We start from the raw sequence: 23,539 nt of genomic DNA, 5'->3' as shown, positions 1-23,539 counted from the left end.
AAACACACCGCGGGTGGGGGAGGGGCGGGGCGCCCCCTCAGGGCCTCGGCGGGGAAGCAGCATGGCGGAGGCAGGCCCGTAGGGCCTGGCCCCGGGGTGGGGGGCGGCAAGGAGGGGCCGCCGTCCGCCCTCCGTCGCCCACTTCGCCCCCCCGGCCCCTGCTGCCCACCACCCCATGGCCGCGCTGGCCTTCTGCAATGCCTGCTTCCGAGAGCCCTGCCAGGCTGCCCCGCGCTTCAGCCTCACCAGCTGCGGCCATGTTGTCTGCGAGCTCTGCCTCCAGAAAGGTAATGGCGGGCCGGAGGCTGCCCCCGCCGCCGCCGCCACGGGCATTCCTTTTTATCACCCCAGTGCTGTTCATAAACTTTTTAAATTTTTTGCTAGTGATTTTCCCTAAATTGTAAAAATAGCCTGAGTCTGCCTTCATGTGAGTCTTGCTAGAGCAATCTGACTTTGCAAACAAGCCTTAGACTCTGAAAACTGGAGGACTGAGTAATAGTTGAGTCTCGATACTTGCGATCCACGTTTGCACTGTAAAAGAAAGATAAGATGGCGGTCTCACTCCTCCTGGAAGGATATGCTTTTTCATCAGTTAAAGAACAATTTTCAAAGCATTGGATTAATGTTTTGGGGGCAGATTTTGCTAGTAGTCTTCGAATACTTTAAATCTCACCACTGTTGTCACTGAAACACTAGAGAAATTTYGACAGTGTTAGGAAGATTTGAGGTGATGTTTTGAAACTTGTGTGTTTTGTATGTGATACCTGAGCCACATTCTGGGACTCCTGTGATGTGCTTAGATGAGGATTTGTGAAAAAGACGTAAGGAAATCAGGAAGCTTCTTTTCAAAAGACAAAATGTCAGACAGACACCAGTATTTTTCCCTTTGAGGTCATGCTAAAAGCTCTGTCTTTCATCAGGACGCATAGAACAAGAGCTCCATCTGTATTTCAAAACTGAAAAGAAGTCTTTTGACCTTTAAAGTTTTGGCACTTTTGCTGTTAAGGAGAGAGGTTTGTAAAGTGCAGCCTCTCAATATAACCTGAAGACTCCTAGAACATGAACCACAGCCTCCTTGTGTGCTGTTAATATTATCTGGCAGAAAAAAATGAGACACTATAATTTTTTATTGCTGTGAACTCAGTAATAATGATAATATCAGTTTTACAATGTATTTCATCTTAAAGATGTTTATGAACATTGATCCTTAGAAAGGAGACATAATTATCAACGATGGTAAAAGAATGTATAAATATTGCACTTGTATGCATTTTATAGGCATAATTGCAAATGTATTTGCAAATAATAAAAGAGATTTTAAAAAATGATGAAGTTACTGGAAAAATTCATAAGGTAAAATTATGAATTCTTTGAATTTAGCACTTCATATGTTTTATCTAGAGAGCAAGTCTGAATCCCAAACTAAAAAGTCATATATCTGGTTGACTCTAACTCATTAGTGCACATAAGCATGCATTTAATTAAACCAGACAAGTAGTCCTATTTAAATCAAAGGAACTAAAAGTCACCTGCATTCAGTGACACTAATCATATTCATAAAATCATTTACATGAATGTTTATTTGCAGGATTAAGACCTGATGATATTCACGCACATTTTTCCTGTGCAACTGTATGCTAATATTTTTAGAATCAAATTATTTATTCGTGTTTATTTGCATTTCATATATAAACCTCAGATTCCTTCCACAGGCTCCAAAGAAAGGTGTAGACATCAAATTCGATTAAAAATGTATTTAATTTCTAGTCAGTTTGATGTACATTTTAAATGTGTCTTTATCCTACAGGCAAAAAAGATGAATGTTTGATCTGTAGAACTCCTTGTCGTACGTTGTTACTTTCAAAACAGGTAAATGAAAGCTTTAGTAATATTGTATTACATTAATCTGTGGTTTGCTTAACAGCTAAATTATTTGCGTTACAAAATACTTCTCTTTTGTTTGCCAACTGTGACATGAATATTTATTGATGATAGGCTGGTAGGCTTAGATACTTATGCACTATACAGCTTTTAGTTTTATGGATTTCTTCAAATTTCTATGTAAAAGTCTATGTAAACTTTTTAGATCTTCATATTCTATTGGACTACAAATCACTCCAAATTTTTCAAGAACGTGAATGGCTGCTATATAATATCAATGACCACTGTCAAAATGTGGAAAAATGTGTATTGACTTTGGCATTTGCATATCAGAAAAAGTGGACTGCAATGAATTATTTCACGTAATGAACTGAAGCAAAAATCTGCATGCCGGCCCATCAATGTTTTCAAGTGTATTGGCCCTTTTTTTTCCATTTTCTCTTAAGCGAAACTACTTTTGTAATGGCCATTGCCTTCTGTTGTGATGAAGAGATGATCTGGAATATTGTAGGGAATTCTTGTCTTCATTCACTAGAGAATGAATAGTTTTATTCCCTTCCTTGAGAAATCACTAGAAAGATTTAATTTTCTTATTTTTCTCCAGGAACCATCTTCTCCTTAGCTGATTTCATAAGTGGGTTGTGAAAACATTTATATTTTCCTAGACTGCCTATTTAAGAGGCAGGCCTGCCTTACAACGATAAAAGAAAATTACTAAGAACACTCAATACAGCTAAAACATTAATCCTACAAGGCCATAAGGCAATCATGTATATGAAATGGAGGACTGTTTGGGACTAATCCTGAGGTGGTAACATTGAAGGAGGTCATGATTTCTCTAGACATTTTTAAAACTAAGCTGATGGATAGCTAAATACAGAAATTGCTACCTCTGAATGCTGTATGTGAAAAAGCAGAATACTGTTACTTTATATTTTATATTTGTAAATACAGAATCCTTCAGAACTGAAATAGGGTGAAGAATACAATGCTACCCCCCCAAAAAAAGAAATTACAGCAAAACAATAAAATGCCAGCAAAATAAAAAGGCTGATAGAATATGGTAACAAAATAAAACAAAACACTCTTAAAATCTCTAAGGGAGAGTTTTTCATAAGCATTCAGTATCAGCCTACCTTTGCTGCAAGTTTTATTATTAATTTCAGTCATAGAATAATTTAGATTGTCAGGGACCTCTGGTCATCTTGTCCAACCCCGTGCTCAGAACAAAGCTAACATCTAGGTTCAACCAGTCTTAAATTGCAACATTTCAACAGGACTTAATCTACTTCAAAAATACTGATGGAGTTTAAAAATGCTGTGGCTGTGATACTAACAAAAATATTAGATGTTTCATTAGAACCTGCCACTACTCTGGAGGACTGGAAGGAAGCAAATTACCATATTCTTTAAAAAAGACATTAATGATGATTACTTAACCTTGATTAAAAACAGATAAAATGATTGGAATGATAATTAAAGATGCACAGAAAAAAAATCATATGGGTCTATAATTCAGGAACCTGAGTGGAAAAATACCTGATACCCTTTATGAGCTTGATGCTATAGCAAAATTCCCAATGAGTAGGAGGCCCTACAAATGTGGTAAAATTCCTCATTAAATTGTATATTGGGGCAATCAACATCTGCACATTAAATATTCTCATCTTTACAGTAATGCATGCTTGTCACCTTTACATTTTCCTTATATGTCTCATGCTCCTCTCTCGCTTTTTCTTAGAAGATGGTGAAGTGTTCTGATGAATCAGAATCTCACTGTTCATTATTTCAGAATATCATGTTAACATCTGCTATTCCTCCATGCAACAAATAAAATCTGAGCAATTTTCTACAAGCCTTTATTCTAAAGAGTATATAAATCAGCAGTGAAGCTGTAAAATGTACATTTTTATTTTTTTTGGATATATGTAATGGTGACTCAAACCAAGGTCCTTTCTTTGCTAGCACCCTAAATAGGTTTTAGAGATTGCCTCATATTTTAAATAAGCCAAATATATTTTTATGAGTATGTTGACATTTTTCTGGATGAAATTTTATTGTCTTGCTTCTATTTTCTTTACTGTAATACCATAGATAGGTTAGACTGTGCTGTCTGTACATCTGCTTTTCTCTTTCTCAGTGTGCCAGTTCACCCTTTGGTAATTTTTGAACCCTTTTGGCTAAAGTCAACCAAATTTGAAAGAGCAGAGGAAATCTCAAATGCAATTAATTTCCTCCTGTAAATTCTGTGAAAACTGGTAGTTGGGGAAACCAAGGAAACCCAGTTTAGTTCTCCTGATGACAGAAATGCAACTGCACCTCATCAATAAACAGAAGTGGCAGCTATGTGCGCAGTTCTAGAGTAACCACGCAATACATGCCATCTCTGCTCAGCTCACAGGACATGAAAGTAGCTGATGATGTTAAAATAAAGGGCAAAAATACAAAGGACGAAAGGACGAAAAATACAAATCTGTTACAAATCCAGGTTATTAAGTTAGCTGCTCAAATAATTATTTTTCATACATGTAAGGCTTAATTCCTTCCCGTTACTGAAAATACAGAATGCAAGTACAGATTGAAAATAGGTTTGGCAAGTACAGTTATCTAGTCTTGGATATTTCACTTTATGTTAGTGTTATACTCTTCCTGGAATGGATAAAATATTGTCTCTCTGTATGTTTGTGCAGTTCCAAGTAGACCAAAGCCCAGTTCTTTTTGATTTCTGTGTAATATTGGTAATTTAAATCCTCGTAATTTCTTATCAGGCTAGAAGACTTGTTGCTTCACTTGCAGGCGGTCCACTTATTTGTTTAAATAACTCACCTTTCTTTCATTTTTCAATTTTTTTGAGTTTTTGAGATTCTTTAGTACTTCTAATCTTAATTTACATTTTGTATGCAATAGTTTCTATTCTTTTTGACTGGATTTTGAAAGGTATCTTCATAAATGAAGGAAGACTGGGGAGAGGGAGAAACAAAAACCCAGAAAGCAAAGGGGCTGCCAGAAACCTAGTTGTTGATCTGAAGGCAATGCCTGATCCAGGACAGCACATACCTACGTCTTCCTTGAATGGTCTCTTAAAACAGTTTGTTACTGTCTTAGTTGCAATAAGAATGTATGTATGTGTGTAATATATTTAAACAAAAGCATAAAGCCTTCCAGATGATTAACATGGACATTAAATAAACTGAGCTTCTTCTCAGTCTATGCATCATCCTACTCCCAATTTGTTCATTGACATTTTTGACTTATATAAATCAATCTATTTATGAAACACTTCACAAATATTTTATTTAATAGAGTCTGCAAACAAAAGCACTAGCCTTGATATATTTTCTTTTCTTGTTAGACAAATCCTGATATTCAATCACTGTTCATGGGAATAGATACGCTATGCAAGAAGTATTCGAAAGAAATAACACAGGTGAGTCCTGTGAAAAATGTCTGTGAGATTCAGCTTCCATCTGCCAGTCAGAATCCAGATAAAGTGTTTCTTTCTTCATTGTAAATTCAGTCACACCCATTGCATAATTTCATTATACTTGAACGTATATTTGTGTTTGTTTATCAAGCAGGATGGGGAGGAGGGCATAAGAACTAAGTTTTCTTTTCTGGTGGAGGAAATGACAAGGCCAGTATTCTTGTGCTGTGCAATTCTCTGTAGTCTCTCTTAAATTTTTTAACTGTAGAAAGTAACCAGCAGCTTCTACTGATTTGTATTTAAATGGGAAAAATGAATGTATGTGTGTATGAAAATGAATGTATGGCTGTTTTTATCTTTACTGCTCTACTTCCACAGTTTCAAAGTTCTTAGGAAAGCAAAAATTATTCATCAGGGTCACTGCTTATGTTTCCAAACTACCTTTGAAGACAGCTATTTCTGGTTATTTTAATGATGTAAAATAACTTTCAATACCATGCAATGAAAAATTAGATCCAGCAGAACCTTAAACAGGCCCAAGCAGTGTACACTAATTACAGCAGTAAAAAAATTACACAATGGAAGCCTGAGCTGGCCAAAGCTCTGAGGTGAATATTTCTCCTGGCTTTTTTTTTAATAAAGTGAGCAAGTCAACAAATACCAAAGACGTCTAATCTCAAAAGCTAGGCTTTATTAAAAATAAGAACAATATAATTCTTAAAAACCTCAGGGCCTCTTATTCACACAGATGCAATGAAAGATTTCAAGGTAAATTTCCTCCCTCCTTACTGTAACCTCCAAGGAGGATCCCTTCCTTTGGTTTTAGTTTCCAATCCAGCAACTTAGTAGCTTACTGAGTTAAAAAAACTACATATAAGCTCCCTTTGGATCCTCTTTTCTTTCATCTCTGCAGCTTTGCTTTGGGACTTGTCCTTGTCCCTGTCCCTCTTACTGAGCATTTCTATAGCAGCTTAAACAATTCTAAGTTGAACTGTAGTAATGTGTCCTCCCTCAATCCACCGGCAACCTTCACCATGTGTTCTCATCTCCCTTGCACCGGTACTTGTTTGACCCTGTGGTAAGCTTGCTGATCTAGCAGATTAACCCAGGGAAGACGATTTGCTTTCTTCATCCTAGGAATCTCTTAATTGACAGTGTTGATTATGGACTTGTAATTGTTCTACTCTGTGCTCCACAAACTTCTCCAAAGCTGAGCATGTTCCCTTTCCTTAGCCCTCCTCCTCCTAAGGCGCACAGCTGACACAAGGTAAACAAGAAGCTTTCCTCTATCCTGCCCAGACACACAGTTTTTAACAGCATGTCTAATGAACAGTATTTATTCTGTAAACTGTGTACTGTGAAATCCAGAGAGCTATAACACCAATCACACTTGAATACAAACTTCTGTAATGTGTCAAAGAAATGTAAAAAAGGACATGATCTCAAGAGACTCCGGTGAGTTTTCTCTAGTCTAAAATAATGTAAAGGCAACATACTCAAGTGTAAAATATAGGAAGCATTGAGGAATGTTCAGAACTTCCACCAGTGTCAAAAGACATAAGAGCAGCCTGTGCTGTGTTAGGGCAAAGGTTTTATCTACTCTAATGTCCTGTCACACAACAGGTACTTAGGAAAGGTAGAGATGGTGTCTTTGCATTCAAAAGCTTTTAGTTGATATTTTTCCCCATGTAATTATCAAGTTGTTGTCTGAATATTTAGTGTCTGCCACATACTATGGACAGGATGTCCACAACTTATACACTATTTGAAGAATGATTTTGTTTTGACTGTTTTTAACCTGCTACCTGCAAGTTTTATTTGATGCTTTTGCATCCTGTGCTGGAAGAAAAAGCAAGCATTCTCATTTACCCTATCTGTGCTACTCATTAGTTTTAGACTGGTATCGTATCCCTTCTTCAACTGTCTTTTTTCCAGCCATGAGGACTCATAATCACAGTCATTCTTTGTACTGAAACTGCTCCATACCTCTGATTAATCTGAACTATTTCCAGATCTATTACTCCCTTTCTGAGATGTTAGGCATACTCAGTACAGTAGCATCATACATTTTTACAATGGAATAATGAAGCCTATTCTATTTCTATGAAGACTATTCTATTCCTTTTTAAACTGTTCCTAAGGCTTGATTTGCTTTTTTGACCACTGCTGAGTGCTGAACTGACATTTTCATGGAACTCCCCATTATAGGCCCAAGAACTCATTCCAGAGTGGTAGCAGTCAGCTCAGAGCCCATTATTTTCTGAGTAAATTTAGATTTTTTCCCCTCTGTGCATGACTTCACGCTATCTATATTGAATTTCAGCTGTGGTTTCATTACCCAGCCATTCAATCTTATAAAGTCATTCTGAACGTCTTCACCGCATGCTCTTGATTAACTTAATACCATCAGCAAACTTTGCTATAAGAATAATAATAATATCTTTGCTATTCACTTTTCCTGAAGATCATGTATAAACGTGTTGAACAGCAAATGTCCAAGAATGGATCTTTGTGGAAATTCACTGGTGATCTCCCTCAACTGTGTTAAACTGATTTTTTGCTTACCTATTTATTATCTTTTAGGAATGAGTTAGCCATACAAAGATGTGGTGAGTCCTTAATGTTCCTTTTTGGCTGTTTATTCTATCAGTTCTTCTGAAGACACTTCTGATCCTTTGATGAGGATCCAATGGGAACCTCCCAGGCTCTTCTACAGTGAACCAAAAGTAACCATTTCTGTTAGCTACTCCACTATGGTTTCTTTTTTTCTCTGAGTGTTTCTTCTTGCCTGACACAGTCTCTGACAGGTTTCTTACTCCTGGCACATGAGAAGAGAGATTTATTAGTAAGTTTTTGCCTTTTGTAATTTGTTCCTCAAGCTCTTTCCTTGCCTAGCATGTATGTTTTTACTTTTAACCTGTCATGGTTTATGATCCTCATTTGGACATAACCAGAAGTGCTGCTTACTAAAATCACCACAAGACAGTGTGTCTAACAATTATATCTAATTAATAGGATATTTTTACAAGACAAGTTATAATTGCCAGCAGGACACATTACATTTTATGTTGCCATTAATTTTATGTGTTTGCATAGCACTAATGATAAGAAACACCACAGGTAATTGCCTTTCCAATTTCTTTACCTTGTAAATGAACATAGTTTTAAAATACAAATTCAGGGAAATAAATCTACTAACTCTATGGTAGACCATACTAGGTTAAATAAACTTCATAAGAATTTCTGCCTCAGTGATAATAACTTGGACATGAAATTTTTTTGTTGCATGAGGATTTAAAGGATTGTATAAAGAATATGTTAAATAATTATTAGAATATAGAAAAACACAAATTCTATTAAGTGATTCTTCTCCATTAGTCTTTTCTGAGGTTGCATAAATGTACTTAGGTGAAGATTGGTATAACTGTAAAAATTTTATTTTTAGATTTCAGAATTTCAGGAAAAACATCGTAGACATTTAGCAGCATACCACAAACAAAAGGTAACTCTGAGTTTGACGTTTTTATTTTTGTTGGCTATGTTTGCCTTATTACTTTGGTTTATTTTTAGCAAATACATTCATCTTTTATAGGATTACTTGGCACAGCTTATCAAGATTTCCTCCTTTCTGTCATTATAAATGCCAGTTTTTAACTGTTTAAAATCTGTGATGACTTTATTGATTATGGTTTAGTAAGATGGCTGTTAGTTGTGGAGTGACAGAGATTAAATGGAGAGTAAAAGACAGGGAGAAAAGAGACAGATGATTCACTACAGGGAGGAGGCAATGGAAGGAATGAAGAGATGTTGGTTCTCAGATGATGAGCCTAGAGGAAAACAAGACCCAGACTGACAAACTAAAGTAAGACAAACTAAATGAGAAACTTGAGCAATGCAGAACAAGACTAAAGGCTGGTGCCCTGAGATAGGGATAGTGCAGTGGGGAGAGGAATAGAATCAATCATTCTCTGGAGAACAAGTAGTGAAATTTATGCCTCTTTCTCTGCAAGTTGGAAAGAAATCCAAGATTTCTTTTTCATTTCTCAGCTACTTCCAAGTATTTGTGCAAATAGATGACTGTTTTATTCATCTTTAAGGACATGGCCAGCTATATTGCTTAAAGCTACTTGACAGTACTGGTAGATCAACATATCAGTAGGTGTCCTAAGTTTGAAATGACAGAGGCAAAAACAAATGCTGGCCAGCTGGACATTTCTGGTGTAAAGAGGGCATATGATATGGTCCCAAATTATGAAACAGCTTGTAAACTTAAATGTTTTGAGGCCCATTTTCCCCTAGCTTCCATGACTGCATTTTGGGATCAGTCCTAGTTTACTTTGGAGTGGGTGGTTCTTTAAAAGTCTTGTCCTTCTGCTTTCAAGGCCAGGCCATAGAGGAATTCATTTGATTTCATGGTCCTTTCTGATCTGATTCCATATGGTAAAAATTCAGACTCGGAGGCAAAGTAAGACAAACTCTTAATAGTTTTTCCACAAGTGGAAATGTTGTCTCCAGACAATCTGTGCAGAGTTTTGGTACTTTTTATACTTGATACTTTTTTATGATAACTTTCTTAGTTATTTACTGTTATGATAGTCATTTAACAGTGGCACCCAGGATGCTGCTGAGCTGAGGAAGGTGTTCAGGTGCTAGTATGGAGACAGCTGAAAGTTTGGCTGGTTGCTCTTTCAATGGTACACTGGTTTGGGTATTTTTTATTGTTGTTTTTTCTGTTCTGTGTATTTGTTTATAATTTAAAACTGCTTGCACTGGATCAGGGTCAGAAGAGGGTGGTTGAAATATACATCCTATGTGCAGTTAAGGCTAGCACTGGTGAGGCTGTTTTGTTGGAGAAATGGCTTGGCAGTGAGGCTGAGGTGAGCAGGAAGATAAGAATTTCCCCATGCAGCAATATACCAATCTCCTGCCTGTGAGTTTCAGTTAGTGATACTCCCCCTGTCAAGGCTACTGCCAGGGAGCCTGAAGGAGCTGGGGAGAGGTAGATTGCAGCTGGCAGAGGCACAGGGGACAGTGGAGAGTGAGTGTATGTTCATGTCAGGGTGATAATCTCCATCCAATTCTTCCTGCCGCTGGCTTTGAGATGAGGAGAGGGGGGAAGGGATGAAGTAAGGGTGGAATGGCCTAGCATGTAAACAGCTTGACAAATGGCAGTGAGCTGGAGGGAGGTGAGGAAGCATAAATCTTCCCTTTGACCCAAGTGCTTCTTCCTGGCACCCTCCACTTCTCAGGCCTTGGCCCACAGCCTTTGGGAAAGGCAGAGTACTGCATAATGAAATGCACAACGGGGGTTCTCATGCTTGTCTATCTTTGTGGTTTCCTTCCTTATTTCTAATATGTCCTCACTATCATTGTCAACTAACAGCTTTCATGACCTTGGTGAAAGCTTCTTTGTTGCTCTTTCTGTGAGTTTCAGAGATACTGGGGGGCGGATGATGATTTGTGATGTGAGCACTTGATGTCCGTATTCCTGAAGAGTCTAGTCCCCACATATTCTGATAGGACCTAGAGATATTAAGAAAGAAATAGCTACTCACTTGCTTTAAGGGATTTTGGCCTTTAAATCATCCAGTCCTAGAAAGAGGCAGGATAAAGTACATTGTTCCTGACATTTCCACCARCCACTCTCTTGATCAAACCTAACTCTCATTAGGAAAAAAAAATCTTCTGGGACTTTTGTGGTCATTATGTTGCCTCAGAAATATGTTCTCCTGAAGCTTGACCCCTGTCTGGAGGCGTTTATACTACACTGCTGCCTTCTCAGTGCAGGAATGATGTGCAGAGGAAGTTCTTGCCAGGCAGATCTATTAGACAAATAGATATATTACAACAGTCTCCTTAAATCCCCTGAGCTGAAAAAAAGGAGACTGGGAGAGTATTAGGGCAGTGGTCTGTAGTCTTGCCCTGTTCTTACTGTCTCCCAGGTGTCTACTTAGGGCCACTGCTGGAAACAGAATACTGGGCTAGCTGAACCCTTAATCTGTATCATTATGGCCATTTGTCTGTTTTTCGTAATTGAAGACTCTAAAAAGAACAGGAGTTCAGGGGTCTGAGGACTGAAAGATAAAGCCAGTAGAATTCCTACTCAATAAAATACAAAAGTAATTTCTTTTGCATTTGAAACAATCTGCGGATAAAAGAGGTGTAGCCAATAACCTGTGTCAGAGATGGGGATGGGGAGAACTGCCTCCATATACACAGTGATGGATTGGAAAGACAGTGGAGCAGAAAGGACAAAAAGGCTGACTTAAATATGAGACCAGATTTGATATGCCAGAGGTAATTTCTAGAAACTCAATTTGATCCCACAGTGAGAAGTTTTTACTGGAGGCTTAAAATATGACTCTTCAATATATAACACTAGAAGAGGAGAAATACAAATTTTGTTTCTCTGGATACCTTTTTACCTCTTTGCAAATGATTCAGATTAGTTTTACTAGAACATTCTAAGGGTATTACATTACAGCATTTGCCTTACAGGTTATTCTTACAGTGATACTGACCATTTTCCAGTGATTTTCCATATACTACAGAGCTATCATCTTATGTGCCTGTGCACACAGCAAATACACCATTGCTAGTAATTATTCTGTTTGCTTATGTTGCGGACGATAGACTTGTGATAGATGTTAATATTTTAACTTCACTAATGAATTATGTAATAGGTTTTCTGGTATTTTTCAGTTGACTTCCATAAAAAAATACACACATTAAAAGAACTTTCAAGTTGTACATGCAGCCATTCAACATTCAGGAGTTTTTTCCCCACTTGTGTATATTATGATGCAGTCCTGAAGTACATGATTCCATGGTTTTCCCACAAGATCTGTGCGATTGGGGGTTGACACAGGACTGTGTGAAAAAAGAGGGTTTTGTTTGTAAAGTACCTCCTCTGTGAGTTAAAAGTCAAAAGTCGTGAATGAAATAGGACATTGCAAGAAAAGTGTTGCTGAATCCTATTTTAGAGAACTGAATTCTACCCCTTCTTCTATCTCAGGCTACCTGTCTGATGCTAATCAATTAACAGAAAATATGCAAAAAATCAGATCCTACATAAATTAGACTTTGTCCTTAATCTGTTTTCCCTCAGTTTCTCATCTGCAAAAAGAACATAATGTCTTCCACAACCAATTTGATTTTATAAAGGTAAATCAATCAATGTTTATAGAGAATTCAAATAATACTGTAAGGAGAATCACAAAAAGTTAACATGAAGACTTATAATTTGTCTTCAGGTCAAAATATGAATAGTATGAAGTAGTGAAGGACTAAGGTCACACACTGGAAGTTAAGGATAAAATACAGATATGGTATCGAGACTACTGAGTAAATTTTTACATCCTCCATAAAAAATAAAAATGTAGCCTGTAAAAAAAATTACACATACTAGAGAGTTGACCTAAAGTTCTTTGGAATCTTCAATATTGCAAGCTAATAACATTCTTTAATGGAGATTTTTTTTTGGTTATGTCCACTACATAATAGAAAATATTCTTCACATAAATCATTGCAAGTAGATATACCGCAAAGAACTGAATAAATTTTGAATCTCAAAAAAGAAATATGGGATCTTGGTATTCTGGAAATGGTATTGGTATTTTTTCAAGATGCTTTTAATTTACATATGCTAACTTTTCTATCAGATATGGAAAAGATGAAGAAAAACAGAAGCAAACTATTTTTAAGCACTGTTGTTAGTATTCATGTATCCTGTGTTACCAAAGCATTTCTTCACAAAAGATAATCACACTAAGTCTATAACTGCCCCAAACAAGCTCATCTTCTTCAGACTGACTGTATAGTGATCCATATAACAGCTATAGTCTTGCCCCTTTTTATCTAATAATAAATCTGGAATGGCAATGATATCTAAGATTAAAACCAGCAAAACACAACCTTTCAACAGTTTAGAATACTAGTTGTATGAAAATGGATTTGTGTATTACACAAATAGAGTTTGTTTAAATCTCTGATTACATCACAGACACTGAAGTTGGAAGAATCTCTCAAGAAAGCAACGCAACAATTGCATCAGATACAATGGTAAGAGGTTTAATGCAGCAGAAATAAATGGGGAACATTCTTTGTAATCAGATTACAGCAGGGCTAATTGATAAAATGATAAAAATCATGCTTTGTTTGCTTTTCTCTTTGATATTGTGTTCTATAAATAAATCAAGTATATTTTTAACCTTATAGAAATAAATGAATAATGATTTTTGTTGTCAGGTCCATTTCTTCATGTTAATCAAGCTTGTCAGGAAAGAATAATTTAAAAAAAATTCAAGTCAGTAATTATTCTAAAAATGAACTTTTAGCAAGCGGTATTTATTATGATGGATTAAACATCTGAATGCTTATGCAGTTTTAATATTTCTGTTTGCACTGACATGAATTTGGGTTGCTCTTTTTCAAGTTTTCCAGCATCAGTTTAGAAGGTTCACAATATCTTTTCCAGTATATCTACARCTAGCCCACTTGCTGAATTAGCAAAGTTTTGTAAAATGATTGTAATCTGCCTTGTATGTAGTAAAAATAAACTACTCAGCTCATCTCAAAATAGTCTTTTGCACAAATGCACTAAGAGGTAGCTTATTATTATCCCCTCATTGACTGATACACCTAAATCTTTTTTATCCTTTATTACTGGCAATTGCTGAATTTCCAAYTTATAGCAGTTCTTATTACTGACTTCTAAGTGTGCTTTGTGCTATTACTTTTTATTAGCTTTCATTTTATTTCAATCATTTTATTCAAAAAGATCACATTATTTTTATTTTATCATTATCTTGTCCTCCTTCATATCGATGATACTTTCTAAATCTGTCTACAGATTTCACAGACTGCTGGCTATGTCTAAGTCAATAATGAATATATTAAATAGAATCAGTTGCAAAACTAATCTGAAGGAGACATCAATAATAACACTTCTGCACTCTCTTAACCCTTTTTTGTTGTTGTTTCCCTTTTAACATTATTTACATCATAGTTAACTGAATTAATCCCTCTTATCTCTGCTTTAAAGACTAAGTGACCTATACAGCACTGTAATGCTTAGATTGAATTAACATAGATTAAATGTACTATCTTACTACTGTTTAAAAAATCTGCTTACCAGAAAATAAAACAAAACAAAAAAAATGTCCAATCAATCTGATGTGATCTCCTATGGTAAAATTATTATTCATTCCATCTTCCATTTGCTTCCATATCGTATTTTATTCTTCTCCTTTCTAAGACTTCAAAAACTACTGGAAAAAATCTAACAGCCGTGGCCCTTTTTTTTTTTCCTTTTAGTGAGTATTGGTATCAGTGTATCAGAGTTCTTACTGTGTAGTTATAATGTACTACTTCCCATGGGTCCATCTTCTTGAGAGAAACCTTTCTCCATGAATGCCACTTTATGCATTCCAATAGTAGGATCCTGAAATGTCCTTGATAAGCCAGTTCACTGAGCCAGCAATTTAATTGCAATATCTTGTGTTGTCATTCCTTTTCTGTGTTTTTTAATATACACTTTCTTCTGACTCTGACATGCACATAGTGTACTAGATTATGCTCTCTTATGGTGCTTGGTGTAAGATGGCAAAGATAAAGAGTAGAAAGGAAACTATATTTTTATTCTCTGTTTCCTTTTCCTTATCTGCATCTCAAATAAATAGCATCTTGGTTTTACCAACTACAGAGTTCTAACTGAATTTTAGATTTTCACAAAGTTCTACCAAAACAGTTTGACCTAGTGGTTCTCCTCATATGCCCAGTGAGACATATTGCTCCTGCGTATGATTATTAGCAAAGGTATCAGTTTTTTATAACAGTTGGTGATTAGTAGAAATATGCCAACATCTCCTTAGAGAACTAGATTTTTAAGGTTTGGGAAATTTACACATCAAAATGAAGATTTTAGAGGCAGTTGTAGTTAATAACTGTATTTTAATACCTGTTGTTCCATAAAGTATTCTGCCATAATRTTATCCTAAATTGGCATTATTGTGCATGGAATGACTGATATATCAAATACACTGCTTATTTTGCTTCATGATGAACTGTGACATGGTAGAAAGCTATTGATGGATAATATACTTTGATCTTATGCTCTATTGACCAGTTATACAAATGAGTTAACCAAACCGATTTTTAGCTTATATCCATTGTTCCTTTCATTTTGCTTTTAGTATGAAACCTCCTCAACAAACTACTCAACTGCCACTTTCCAGTACAAGCAGAAATCCACTTTCCAGTAAGAAGTGTTAGTTTAAAATATTAACTATGTAATATATATCACTGGATATAACAATGTTCTAATATTGCATTTATTGCTAACTTCAGTTCCTTCAAAAATTCAGAATGGATATTCTTCATATTCTCTCCACCCTAGTCATGCTTCTACTTCTGAAATGTAGGTACAAAACCATTAATTTCCAATAAAAACCTTACAATAACAAAATATTTACAAATTTTTTCACCTAAAACCATTTATTTTGTAGAGTATGTATCCTTTTGGCAGTGAGTTTAAAATGACTATATTTTCTAATTTTTGTGTTTCCTTTTGCAAACTGTGTATATATAAAAGTACTGGGGAGGGTTTTGTATATCCTAATATACATATTAGCTAGCTGTATAGATTGCCTTGGTATTCACCGAAAAAAAACTTTAAGGCATGATTCACCTTATTCTAAGACTTTTTGGACAGACTGATTAAATGAGCTCCAATGGTGAGTATTTCTTCCCATTGACGGTACAGGAAATCTGAATGACTAGTACAGACATCCATGTTTACACTGTAGTTATCTAGTTAGATAGGATCAACCCCAGCTAGGCATTCAATGCTCATTAAATTTTAAATAAATTGAATGTATAGCTTGTTCAAGCTAAAAGATTTCTTTACCTATGACTAATTCACTTAAAAAAAAAAATTTCAGAATGCCATTAGTGTGAAGACAAATGACAAATATATAAATGTGCATGTTTATTCTGGCTTAAATAGAAGTATAACATCATTAGTCATAAAATAACTTTCTCTGTAAGTATCTAAACCAAGATTCTTACTAGAATGTGGATTCTAGTAAGATTCTTACTAAATCTTACTTGATTTTTCTTACCTCTAGTGGGTTTTGGAACAGGTGATAAGTACTTTTTTATGTATTATGCATTAAGCATTATTAATTATGTATTAATCAAATTAAACATGGGGAATATAATGTAATTTTAGTCATTATAATGAATGTGTTATTTTTATTACGTCATACTTRCTTTGATTTTTGTTATAAGAATGGATTCAATGGAGATTGATCCTGTACCTTCACCAATGAGGAAAGTAAGTTCCTTTTTTATATATATATATATGTATGTTTTTGGTTTCTTCTACCCTGTTAATTACTGTAAAAAGTAGATTCCCCCCATTCAGAACAATTCTTACATGCATGCTGATTTCAGCTATGGTTGATGCTTAGTAGAAGTCAAATACTTCCCAAAAGGAACTAGTAAGAGATAAATCACAACACTGATTTCTATAATTTTATTCTCCCTATGGCATAGACAAGGTTATAAACTTGTGATGCTAAATTAAATAGCAAATTCTTGAGTTCCAAGTATATTTACGTTATAAGAATGTTGTAACTGTTTCCAAAATAAATGTTGCTATTGCTTGAAACTGAGACTYAGGATTAAATTTGAAAGTCAAATATATTAAGGAATGGAAGTATACATAAGATTCCCACCTTCATTCGACCTCATGTAGATATCTGCAGTGCAGATCTAAGCTAGTTATCCAGTCATTAGTTTTCACCTTTCATAAAGAATTTTATTTGCTGTTTGACCAGGTGATGATGCCTCTGGCTATGTCCAGGGGCATCAATGTGTGAATGACATCTTCACATGTTAAGAAAAAGCTAGATGGTAGCAGTCACCAGTCTGAGGGCAGTGTTAAAACCTTACATTTTAAGCTCTGAATGACCTCTCTAAGAGGAAAATGGAGGGAGGAACTCTTCCCCGGTTAGGAGAGGTAACATCCAGGAAAAGAAGATTGCTTAAGGATGGAATCTCAGCACAGAAAATGATGTAAGCATATGATAATTTTTTTATCTGAATGTGACAGAAAGGACATTTTGGAATAAAACTCAAGTACATGTATTTTTTTCCCTGTGTATCTCTGAAAAAAACAGTAACTTAATTCCACGGTTTTGCATTTTAGTGCTATGAACAAACCTGGAAGGGATAATTTGGAAGTTAGCAATGCAGAATGGTGGTCTAGGAGATCTCTGTCTCTTAAGGGCAACCCTTCTTAGAGTATCTTTGCCTTGCAGGAGAGCAATGGAGAGAGCCCAAAGTCTGCTGGTTTTGTACTCCTCAAACCTAGAACACTGTTACTTAAAATATCTTACTAATTTGTGTACTTATTACACTGTAATTAATACCTTGCCATTCATTTAGCCTGAGACACTGACTGGTCCAACAAGACTATCACTAATAACTCCACCCCAAGGTGGACGTATGGGTAAGTAAAAATAAAATTTATAACTAGATAAAATTTATATTACTTTAAGAGTATTCCAAAATTAAAATCCGTGCTTTAGCAGTTTACTGAGCAAGCTTGGATTGTGTTGAGGTGTAGGGAACTTGTCGTGTAGATGTCAGTCCAGCAGATGAGAAATGGTTAAAAATGAAGAATGAAATAAATCTCTGTATTTACCTGCTCTGTTCTATCAATAATTTCTTATAGCCAAAATGATGTTTGCTGAGCAACCATAGTCAACAGTTGCAAAGAAAATACTGTAATGATGTATATGGTAGAACAGAACATACATACTGGCAGTATATGTTATTGGCTCTCCATTAGTCTTCATGGTTATACCGATTTATAGTTACCAGAGATTAATGCTGCCCATAAAAATCATTTTAAATATCAGATGAGAAAATAAGGGAAAATTGAATGAAAGTTACAAAAATACTTGGTAACAACCAGGAATTTCTTCAGAAAGAGGTGATGGTTTTACTATATCAGTATATTAGGGTATGAGACATTTTATCTATTTGACTGCCTTTCAATCCTGGGCTGTTGTAGCTCTCTGAAGTAAAGAAGACATGCATGACAGCCAGTTGAAACTATTACAATCTTCTTGCGCATTGTTTATTTGTGAAGAGTTTCACAGAATTTCCAGTGGTCTGCAGGTATACCATTCATGGGCCCCTTTCATTCTCATTTTTCTATCCAGCATGCTCCTATACCAGTCCATTCTCAGGCAACCTTACAGCTGGATTCAGCTGTTAAGAGGATCCATCTCCAGCCAAAAAATGGAGCTTTTAGCACTCTTATGCTTTTACATGGTGTAAAAGTCCTGGAATAGGGATAATTACAATTGCAATGCACAGTGTAACGAATTTTTGTCCAGAGGTGTTGTGGAGTCTCCATCCTTGGAGATATTCAAAAGCTGTCTGAACAGGGCCCTAGAAAATCTTCTGTAGGGGACCCTGCTGGAGCAGGGGGGTTGGACTAGATGATCTCCAGGGATCCCTTCCAAACTCAACCCTTCTCTGATTCTGTAATAAGTAAAAATTGCTTTTTTCTATATTATGTCAGATTTTTTCTATGGTATGTCTGATTTATATGTTCAGATCCTTTCTAAATGCACTTTTGTGTATAAATTTATGGATAACAAGATAGCCATAGTCTAGGTAAACATTTTTTTCATTTTGTCTGAATATAAATAGATATGTAATTTGATAGTAAAATTATATGTAAAACAGTTATGTGCTCAGCACATTTCAGAATCAACCCATAAAGTCTTGCAATGTTCAAAGCTGAATGAATCAAAGCACAGTCATGCAATAGATTTAATATTTATAAAAGTAAGAGTCAGTACAAACAATGATTTATTGGTACAGCAAGTAAAGTTTTTTTAAAGGAGATCGATGAGGCAGAAAAAAAAAAAACAGCTGAAGAACTGAAGCACCTCAGCAGCACTACCTTAATATTCTAATAAATGAGAGCAGGTGAAAGAAACCAACTTATCTGTGTCAATCTTGGAAAAGATTTGCAGGAATGGTACAATATCATGTTTTTTGTGACAGCTAAGCWCTATGTAGGGATTAATCTGTTGAGATTTAAGTCAATTTTTCACCATTACCTTCTGTTGGAGTACTGCTGAGGAGTTATGAGAGCTTTCACTTCTGCTGGACTTCTAGCAAAAGATACTGGAAAACAAATGCTGCCTCAGCAGATGTCTTGTATGTGCTAAATCCCCCAAAGYATTATTCATTTTTAGGGCTATTTTGATCTTTCCTCAAGTGTTACGAGGATTTTATTTTGTCCGGATTTTATTTCATCCCTTATCTTTCATTTTCTATTGTTATTCTCTATGGTTTTTCATGCTTGAATAAACTGATGGTGAATGTGGCCCAGAAAATGTAATTAAGGTATTTATCCTTGTTTCCAAAGTGATATCTCTTAAGTAAAATGGGTAATTCATTTTAATCCTGTATTCAAAAATATAATTCTTACAGGCAGTGTATCCTACAGAAGTTCTCAGCCATCTGGAATAATGTCAAGTCAAAATAGTAAAGCAGGATCTACAAGGTAATTAAATAGAGCTCATGCTTTTCAAGATGTTACAGTCTTTTATTGGAGACTGAAATTTAACTCTTGTCTGGCCTCAGTGATTCTGTACACTTAAAGGCTATATTCTGTATCTGTCTTTCTAAATAAGAAATGTTATTGTGTAAGCTAACTATCACCTATATGAATATGTTTTTGATTGCTGGAAGATTACATTTTGAAATTATTTTCTTCAAAATGTTCAGAGGTAATCTGAGTTCCTGTAGTTGTGTACATCTACAGTCACAGTACTTTATATAAAGAGTGGTGAATTTTTATTAAGAAAGTGAAACGTCTCTGTTTTATGTTTCTTCTAAAAGTCAGAGATTGCAACACAATATCCCCAACATCTTACTGAGAAATTGCACAGAGAGCTATTCTCTGAGTAACCTGAACATCGTCATGCAGTGTGCAGCAGCTCTTTCAGGCTTTTCATCTAAACATTGAAAAGGTCTCAATTTGTGAGAAATATCAACATGAAGAAAAAATTTAAAATGGATCCAGAAAGTATAAACTCTTGTTCCCCATAATCATAAAGCACAATATACCTTCTTAGCATAAATTTAAAATACATAACAAAATATTTCTTTTCTATCTCTGATTCTCATACCTTTTGTTTTCCTTCCACTGTTTAGAATGTGTAAAAATCCGAAATATCTAAATGTCTGATGAATAAGGAATCTGTAAAACATAACATTTTATAATGTTTTTTATTAAAATGTTAGCACTGTGAATTTAAAAGGTTTGAAATCTCTTGTAGTACAAAAGTAGCCTCAAATCTTACTCAGAAATTAATTTAATTAATAGATCCACACCTATAAGACTACCACATAATGGATGTCCACTCACATCATCATCTGGATCACAAAGTAGTAGAATGGGGTCATGGGCTACTTCTGACTTCAGAACACCGCAGCTGTATCCATTTACATCACCTTCCTCACAATCATCAGGAACAAGACATCCAATCACCATCCCTGGCCTTCTGCAGAGACAACATTTAGGCAAGTATATTTTATAAATTAACAAAATTTGACTCTCTCTACTGAAAAATTTTCAGCATAAAATACAATTGTTGCTTGTTTACTGGAGCTCAGAGAAACAAATTATACAGGGTAGAAATGATATTTGAAAACTGGAAGCAAGCTATCAAAAAATATGAAAAAATTTGTGGTTTATTAGCACTATTTAGCCTTATCCATCTGTACAATAGAATATCTGCTATGAGAATGTGTTCTTGCTTCACTTCCCACAATGTTTTTACAAAGATTTAAATCTGACAAATTCCTAGCAATTCTGAACAATGCAAAGCATATAATAATTTGGCAAAAACTAATCTTCCAACAACTCTCAAGTAAAGAATGGAGAATAGCAGACAATTAGTGGAAGAAGTAGACTCAGTGGGAGTCGTAGTAAGTCAGAGTATTTCAGCTGGAAGTAAGGAGTAATGAACACAGATAAGACTGAGATAGTCAACAGGAGTGCTTTAATAAGGACTCTTATTAAGGAATTAAGGAATAAGAATGGTTGAATTTACACAAGGGAAAGAAGGAAAGAATAGTCTATAATGAAAAGAATGAACCTGAGACAGTTCCTGCATGAATGAATGGAGTGCTGTAGAAAGTGGATGACAGCTGACCTCTCATGTCCAGTGGAGAAAACGGAACATAAAAGGAAACTGCAGTATTCTGAATGTAACAAGTGAAGTATTAGTGTTCTAGTTATTAGGAACTTGGGAAAATTAATGGAAATGAACAAATAAACAAACTCCTCTTGAAGTAAACAAGGAATAGAGAACGAACAGATGAGACAGAAAAGGAAGGAAGGCATATTCAGGAATGGAAAAGAAAGGTGAGGATATTAAAAGGGTTTGGAGAAGAAAAGGAGTACAGAAAAATGCAGGATATAAAACAAAGGCTATAGAAGAAACAGAATAAAAAAATGATGAAGAATGGCTATAAGAATGCAGAATATTTGTGTAAAAAAGGGAACAGGATGGACCAAAAGAAAAAGATGAGAGGACACTAAAGTCTGTTTTTCCAGGGAAGCAAGAAAAGTATAAAAGAGAAGCCCTGATAATTACAGCAAACAGACTTAGACCAAAGAATAAAGAAATGATGAAAATAAAATTAAAAATGACAAAACCAGTTTATTTTCTAGTATTATTTGTGTATTTTATAATTATTATTAGATATTTCATTGTACTTCTGTATCACATGCTCTGCATCTTCACAGTCTGGGAGAAAAGGCTTAGATGATTATATATGATCATTTATTTCTGSTCATCTTTCCCATATTCTATACTATATTAATTGTATTTCTTTTGTTATTGCTTGTTATTATCTCATCACTGTCTTTAGTAGTAATCTTCCCTATCCTATGAACTTGTCAGTCCTAGTACTGTTCCCTCATTTGCCAGAATTTCTCTTTCAACCTCACATTTCTTGCGAGTCTATCTGTCATCAAGACACTGACATAAATATGCAGGGTAATAACTGCAGCATAAAGCTAGCAAAAGTAGCTGTACAGAGACTAGCCCAAGAGGTGTGTATGGTCATGTTAGGAATTCCACTGGGGCAAATTGATTCTTCATATTGCAAAGTTTACATCACAAGTGAAAACTTTGTTATTTACATTAAAAGGAAAATTCAGACTAAAATTGTTTAATTATTTTTCTTTATTTATAAAAGTGACTTTTCTATTCCAAGGGCAACACAACTCAAGCAGTTTGGAGTTTATAGCTAAACTGTTCTGTAGATACGAAGAAACCTAATGAAAGCAAAATGAAGATGTTTTAGGAAATTCAATCATTTTCAAATTTTGAATGCTTATAGCTTGTGAAAGCTTACATCATATTTGTTTTACATGTGGAAGTTTCTGGATAGTGATATACCATGTGATATAATATATGAACCAGATAGATTCTGTAAATAATGGAGTAGGAATCTGAGTAAATAAAAATAAGCAGCCATACTGAACTTAAGTATTGGTCTGATTTCAACTATATGTTTATAAATTAATTGCAGTTTATATTCAGAATAACAGTATTTACTTTGACATTCACCTGTGTAGCCAAAATTCAAATACAGCACAAATTCTTTTAAAGAAATAGAATTCTAATTCTTTTATAGAAATATAGAGGAACATTTTTCAATTGATAAAAACAGCTATACAAAAATTTATATCAAAATGTCTGTTTCATATTTTTAAATTTTGATAGTTTTAACTTTCCATTTTCTTCAGTAGATTTCAAAAATATTTACATGAGTAAAGTTTTCCTTTAGTATTATTAAAAATACTTCTATTTGTATTTGTTATTGTTATTCTAGGATCTACTAATTTTGGAGGACATTCAGTAGAAAGATAAGCAAACATCTGTGATTTGTTTTGTTCAGTATGCATCTGGAGAAGCCCTACACAGTCTTTGGATCTCTGAGTACTTGTAATTTCTATAAAATGTCAAACTGGCATAAACAGCTAACTATTCAGCTTGAATAATCTATTTAAAATGTTGCTGATATTGCTGATTAACATCTATGGTAGTTTTAAACAGGACTATAAAATACTGTAGCTATTTTTAGAATTTTTGGCTTAAAATGTATTGTAAAAATAAACAGCCTTTA

The 23,539-nt window shown here is 35.0% G+C and overlaps 1 protein-coding gene across 1 annotated transcript; it reads left to right on the top strand.

The window, feature by feature from the left end:
- Nucleotides 1–175: 175 nt before the first annotated feature.
- On the top strand, nt 176–23,283 carry RNF212 (ring finger protein 212). Its single transcript, XM_026064714.1, has 12 exons — nt 176–287; nt 1,808–1,869; nt 5,234–5,308; nt 8,751–8,807; nt 13,308–13,366; nt 15,499–15,563; nt 15,653–15,722; nt 16,595–16,640; nt 17,756–17,819; nt 19,826–19,898; nt 20,724–20,920; nt 23,246–23,283. The coding sequence occupies exons 1-12, from the start codon at nt 176–178 to the stop codon at nt 23,281–23,283; spliced, it is 918 nt and encodes a 305-aa protein (XP_025920499.1).
- The last annotated feature ends 256 nt before the right edge of the window (nt 23,284–23,539 follow it).

The sequence above is a fragment of the Apteryx rowi genome, unplaced genomic scaffold, assembly GCF_003343035.1.
Source record: "Apteryx rowi isolate R43461 unplaced genomic scaffold, aptRow1 scaffold_22, whole genome shotgun sequence".
NCBI classification, from domain to species: Eukaryota; Metazoa; Chordata; class Aves; order Apterygiformes; family Apterygidae; genus Apteryx; species Apteryx rowi.
This window is presented reverse-complemented; position numbering and strand designations above follow the sequence as displayed.

Coding starts and splice junctions, on each gene's coding strand:
- RNF212 (XM_026064714.1), top strand. CDS start 176: ATGGCCGCGCTGGCCTTCTGCAATGCCTGCTTCCGAGAGCCCTGCCAG. Junction 5,309..8,750: donor ATTCGAAAGAAATAACACAG/GTGAGTCCTGTG, acceptor TTTTATTTTTAG/ATTTCAGAATTTCAGGAAAA. Junction 15,564..15,652: donor AAGCAGAAATCCACTTTCCA/GTAAGAAGTGTT, acceptor TGCTAACTTCAG/TTCCTTCAAAAATTCAGAAT.